The sequence below is a fragment of the Pararge aegeria genome, chromosome 16 (genome assembly GCF_905163445.1).
Source record: "Pararge aegeria chromosome 16, ilParAegt1.1, whole genome shotgun sequence".
Lineage (NCBI taxonomy): Eukaryota > Metazoa > Arthropoda > Insecta > Lepidoptera > Nymphalidae > Pararge > Pararge aegeria.
In genome coordinates this window covers 17549491-17556106 of record NC_053195.1, presented here as the reverse complement: position 1 = coordinate 17556106, position 6616 = coordinate 17549491, and the positions used below count along the sequence as shown (strand labels likewise).

General features: G+C 40.3%; 1 protein-coding gene across 1 annotated transcript in view; it reads right to left on the bottom strand.

Annotated features, from left to right (window-relative positions):
• Positions 1 to 2981: 2981 nt before the first annotated feature.
• LOC120630550 (low-density lipoprotein receptor-related protein 2) overlaps positions 2982 to 6616 on the bottom strand; it is a 244003-nt gene continuing 240368 nt past the window's right edge. Inside the window, exons 25-26 of the mRNA XM_039899804.1 lie at positions 5843 to 6042; positions 2982 to 5213 (exon numbers count right to left, since the gene is read on the bottom strand). Of these exons, the coding sequence (XP_039755738.1) occupies positions 5047 to 5213; positions 5843 to 6042 (367 nt within the window). The 3' untranslated portion in view covers positions 2982 to 5046. The remainder of the gene's footprint in view (positions 5214 to 5842; positions 6043 to 6616) is intronic.

Sequence of the window (6616 nt, the reverse complement as noted above, 5' to 3'; positions counted from 1 at the left end):
TAACGGTCGCATTTTAATGAGTGTATATTCAAACTAGCGCATATTACTTACATTACTTGCTTTGTAATAGGTTTTATAATAAGAATTTAAAAGATAGACATGCATATTATAACTAGCGAATTTTGGGAAAATCAAATTATAATCCCTATTCGGAAACCTTGCAAGGACCCTGTAGATTGCAATTATTACCGACCTATCGCCCTATCCTCTACTTTAGCCAAAATTATGGAGCACTTGATTATAAAACGTTTGGAGTGGGTAATAGAAAGCAGAGGTTTGCTTGCCAAGACTCAGTTTGACTTCAGAAAGGGTCTTGGCACCATAAACAGTCTTGCGTTCGACTGACATTCGTATTGCTCTAGCCCGTCGAGAATACCTTGTGGCTGTCTTCTTAGATGTAGCAGCGGCGTATGATAACGTTCTTCTTCCGGTACTCAGGCAAAAATTGAAACAGCTGAGCATTCCGCCGAGGCTAACTAGAATAATTTTCAATCTTCTTTCAGCAAGGTCTATTATTGTAAAAACTAACTCAACCAGCCTTCCCCCCAGAATTATTTGGAAATGCCTTCCTCAGGGCTCTGTCCTTAGCCCCCTTCTTTATAACATTTTCACTTATGACCTCGAATTACCTGTCAACAGATTCTGTAAGATTTTACAGTATGCTGACGATATTGCCATTTATTCTAGTTCACACTGCTTTTTTATTATTTAGGCCAATGGTTATCAGATCATGGGCTTTCATTGTCAATAGCTAAGTGCAGGCAGTCATTTTCACTAGAAAAAGGCAAATAGCCCAGCCAGCAGCCAGCATTATTGTCTATGAAGATCAACAGATTCCACTTGCTTGCAAATTCAAATTTCTTGGTGTGTTTTTGGACAGTAGATTAAATAAAATTGCTCACATAGACTACATTCTCAAAAAATGCGAATCAATATCAATATCCTCCGAGCTTTATCAGGGGTGTGGTGGGGTTCTCACCCATTTTCACAAAAACTTCTATACAATGCCATAGTCCGCAGTCATTTAGACTATGGGCTATTTGTATTAGATCCCATAAAACAAATTTGCTTTCAACAAATTAAATAAAATTCAATTCTAATGTTTGAGATTAATACTTCGAGCAATGAAATCCTCACCCACGAATGTGCATCAGGTGGAATGTATTGATCCTCCAATACTTATTCGTAGTCAATATCTTTGTGATTGCTTTATTAGTAAAGTTGTGCAGCTCTCATCTCATCCATTGCTAGACAGACTTAATGAGCTGTCTGAAGTTCTAGGATCCAACCAGGAACCTACTGGTCTTCTTAAGAGCTTTTTCAAGTTTACCCGCCTCCTGCATCCAATTAAATCCTCCCCCATACTCCCTTTGCTGGACTAACTCTTACTCCAGTAATAACGGATTTGGGTCTTGATAAACAAACTGTAGGAGCAAACACTAAATTCAATCAAATGATAAATCAGAATCGGTCAGACTATCTAACTGTTTTCACGGATGCGTCCAAGTTGTCTAACGATGGTTGTGTTGGGGCAGCTTGCTGAATTCCAAAATATAGTATGAGCTTAAAATTCAAGTGCCCACCGCAATCCTCGGTATTCACTGGGGAGTCTATAGCAATCCTTAAAGCCATCCTTTTTGTAAAATCTCATAACATTAAGCAATCCATTGTATTGACTGCCAGCAAAAATGCCTGTCTGTCACTTTAGCTTGGATACCAGGTCACATGGGTATAAAAGATAATGAGACTGTTGATGTGTGTGCGAAGTGCCATTGAGATGGGTTCTTTAGTCCATTTTAAAAATTTCCCCCAAGATCTACGTTCTCTCGCAAATACTCACCTTCGAGATTCCTGGAATGTGGTATGGACTGAATCGAAGACTATTAAAGTCAAATTCTATTCATCAGTTCAACCAGATATACCTCGCAAACCATGGTTCTTTATGTGCCGGAATATGAATCGTTGGGTGTCGTCCACAATAAGTCGGCTGCGTATCGGTCACGCCTGCACTCCAGTACATCTCAGTAAATTAAGAATAAGGGACCACTCCATGTGTGAATGTGGTCTTGACGAAGGATCGGTCGTTCATATTTTGTTTTTCTGCCCGAAACTCCTTCATAAGCTTTACAACGTCTTTCCTCCGAATATTCCCCGTCCATTAAATGTCCAAAGTTTTCTTATGCTTGTCGCTTAGTCGCTATGTAGAATTTGTATGTAAATATATTCAATCTAACAAAATTAAGCTCTAAATATATCCTATTATGATTTGTAATAAAAAAAACTTTGAATTATAACACTAACCAAAGACCACACTCCATTACGAACGCCTTATTTTGGAATACTAAGATTTATAAAAAGTATATTGCTATAGTTATATAATGTTTACCTTTTGACAATCACCTTTGTGGATCTTCCAAGTATACGTGAAATTGGCGAAGTACAACGTGCCGATTTGGCACACCTAAAAGCCAAAAAGCAGAAAAAGAAGAAGAAGAATAACTAGCGCATTCATTTTCATTGCAACGTTTGCCGTGGAAATGGTAAGCACTATTCATCACTGTCAATTTCAATAAGTTTAGAGACATCATCTGTACTACTCGAAATATTATCTCTAATATAATATATTTCGAGTGTGCAGGAGTGTGGATATACCACTAACCTCTATTTTACTACCTGGTCAGTGGGATACATCATACACAGATAACTAGGTAAACGGGCACCAGCTGCACCCTTATTATGAGATTTCCACGCTCGCAATTAATGTGGACTCCTTTTTGCTTGTCGAATCCATTATACCGTGATAGCAAAGTGGACCTAATATCTCGAATCGAATGGCAAATTTATTACAAGATATTTTTGTGTTATAGAAGTTCTGTTGAAGAATTGATGACAAATTTGAACTTTATATTTATCCTATTACTTTGACATTTCACTATTTCCAAAACGAAACATATACTATGGAGAAAAATAATAAACAGGTACATTGTAATTCATATTTAATTTATTTTTACACAATATTCTCGACTGATGTCAAACAACTAATAGTAATAATCCCAATACAAAAATATTTCATCTTCTTATTTATTATATATTGACAGTTTCTTTTTACATTTGTATAGTTATTCTCATCCTTATCAATGTGCTTCTGGTCGTAATATAATGTTATAATATAAAAATTGTTGTGATGCTTTACTTAAATAGGTATTCACATTTTCTATACATTGCGTCCAGTCGCTAATTTTACCGTCTTCTCTGATTCGTCACACATACCACATCTTTAAATGTAAACTAACGTCACAAATCTGTAAGTTTTTTAACTAAACGTTTCTTCGTGATCTACGGACCGGATACCACCTGGACGTATAGGGGCGTGAGGGTAGGCCACGTCTCCCGCGACCCGCGCCGTACCCCGCTACCAGCGTATCCGCTCTTGTATTTGTGCGTTCTATGCACAGTCGATGTAACGACAGAAGTTTTAATTAGCAGCGTACTACAGGATTGGCACTATACATACAAAACTGAGTACCTAACAATAAATAAATGTAAATACAATAGAAACTTAATTAAAACTAAGTAGCATCAATACGCCATCAAGTGAGACGGTAAAATTAGTAATCGGATCTCGTACGATATAATATATTTTAAATTTTCTATTTTAAAATGTACACATCACATACCTGAACGCACATATTTACATCGATTAAAGGCTTCTATAACAAATAAAATTGACGATAATTATTTTAACATTAAACAACAGAAACATTATCTCTCACATTTTATGGCAAATCGTCAATGTTACCACAAAGGAAAATCTAATTTACCATATTTTAATAGACAATTATAAAACACAACATAGCTATATTTTACATAGTCTTATAACGAAATAAATAAATTATTCTCTAAATAGTTACGTCGCTTATTGTCAAATGAACCTAAAACCCTAGATATAGCGGCCACGCGCGTCGCGAATCCTATCTTACTTATATATGTACTAAAATCAAAGTTTACTTTTAACACTTATCGTAGGAATGTAGAACGGTCGAAAGTGGGCTTTATCGCTTCCCATAAGCCCTTAGATTACCTCGAGCAACGCCGAGATAAACTGTTAGTCTATTTAATTTCATAATAATTAAAGTCTCATAATATACATACACCTAACGAGATGATATTATCACTTAATGATATGATTTCGATCGACGACGAACAAAAGAAGAATACTGACACATAAGTACGGCCGGAAGTAGTAGAACACGTTCGCACGGAAACAGTAATAACAGATTAAAAATAAAATATGCAAACAAAATAAAATATAAAATATTCAACAGCGGTGAACGTGAAGAAATTCGAAAACTCCCTCAAGGGGTTACCAACTGAAAAAAATATATAATTAAATTACCTTGAATAACCCTTAACTAAAATAAAGAAAACATAAATATTTGAATAAAGATGGACGGGATAGTTAAGAAAGAGTATAAAATAGTTTAGAATCGAATTAAATAGAGCAACATAGATTTGTGCAGTTCATTTCATTCTTTAGTTTCAGCTTGTGAAAATTATTTCTCTTACGTTACTTATAATAAAAAATCGCCCACATTATAAAACTTTAAACTTCTTCACAGAAGACTTTTCTCTTATTACCACCCCCTACAATTAAATTATAGTAAAGTCGGTAACAGTGGCACTCCGTCAAACGATCGATCCTAAAATTCCAGAGTACAAGAAATATGAAGAAAATATTTTTTTTATTCATTTACAATATTTGCGAGTGAGAAGCTTCGCATGAATTATTCACATTAACAATGGAGTCATTCAAATCGTAAGCATTTCCGATGCAGACAATTATTTCTGTTATTTTATTCTGCAGGCTGCGCGCCTTCGGGAATCCTTTAGCAATTCCCCACGATCACCCAAGGAATCGTACGGTTACGTCCACATAGGCGATCGCAGGTGATCGAACAGGAGGGGAGAGAGTAGCAGATGTCGGGCTTTATCCGAACGAGACGGGCACTGCGGGTGGCGGGGGCCGGGCGCGGGGCGCGGGGGCCGCTAGCAGTCCCGGTCTTCCTTGACCAGCTGCGCCGTGTCGGCGCCGGTGTCGGCCGCCGGGTCCAGCGCGCGCACGCGCTTGGTGCTGCGCGTCTCCGTGGACGACGGCGAGATCACCGCCGACACCACCTTGTCCTTCAGCTCTTCCGGAACTTCGTAGATGCCCGCTGTGGAGTGGAATGCAGGGTTAATGCTGGTAGCTCGAGTCGGTGTTCCAGAACGTTCTTTGAAGCGGAAAAGATGGCTAGTTTAGTGGTCACACTCAAGCTTTTAGTTCGGATTGGATTCGGTTAACATTTCCGGAGACCTGGGAGCGCACTTCCATGACAGATATCCACTAACCTGCACGAAGTACTCACTTGCAACCGTCGCAGGAGGCTCTCACGGCCGCCGAGCGACAGGAAAACCAGAATAACAAAAGCTAGATTTGAATAAATAACACGTTAGTGTCAGACAGCAGTTCTGCGATTGCCAACCCAGCTGTCCATAGGGCGTGCACCTATGAGTGGTGCGAGAACGAGGACACCTTTTGTTTCCGGTGTTCATACTTCATTCGCTTTGGGAACTGGTTCACTGAATACAATTTACATTTGATTTGCTCGCATTCGAGGAGTCGTTTTCGAGCACGGACGTAGCGGAAGTTCAGTTTGTTTACAATTAAATCTGTAGTTCGGGGTTTCGACACCACGCTTATAAAAAAAGCAATAATCTGAAGTGCAGCATTCGCGACTCTAGAGCAAGTGCGATTTTACTATACGCGGAAACGACTCGTCGTCCGGGAGCGGGGTGCACTCACGCAGGGGCGGCTCGGGCTCGGCGGGCGCGGCGCGCGTCACGGCGTCGTACATGGGGTTGCTGAAGTCGCGGCCCTTGCGCGCCGGCTCGCCCAGCGCGTAGGCGTCGGCGCCGCCGGGCGCGCCGAACTCCACGTTGGAGCCCGCGCGGAACGACACGGACTGCGACGACGCCAGGCTGCCCAGCGCGCCGCCCTTGCCGCTGCGGGGACGGCGGGTTAGCTTAGGGTGGTCATGTTAAACCCGTACCCCTAATCGGGTACTACGCGACGGCGTACCGGAACGCTACATCGCTTAGCGGCACGTCTTTGTCGATAGGGCGATAGCTAGCCGCGGCCGAAGCCCGCCACTAGAACAGACCGAAGAAAATACTGAAATTGTATTGACCCTGCCAGGAATCGAACCCGGGACCTCAAACTTTAAATCATAGCGCTCACCGTTGCGCCAGATGCCTTGAGTGTTATGTACTATGTTTGCATAGTTTCCTCTTGAATGTTTTTTGCTGAATGAAAATCCGATCTTTGCGAGTCGGTCCTTTCTGCTAAACTACATCCATATCGTGCAACGCCATTAGTTAAAAACAAGAAGCATATACGAATGGGCCGAGCCATTAAAATTAGACAATCTATAAATGTATTATATATTTAAGCTGGGTGAAGTCGGAGGATATTTTTCACATCAGATTGTCTCGATCATTATCATTCGGTAGACCAACTAACCAATTGGAAATGTTAAATATACAAATAAACGGATGATTGAATTTTAGGGTCAACTAA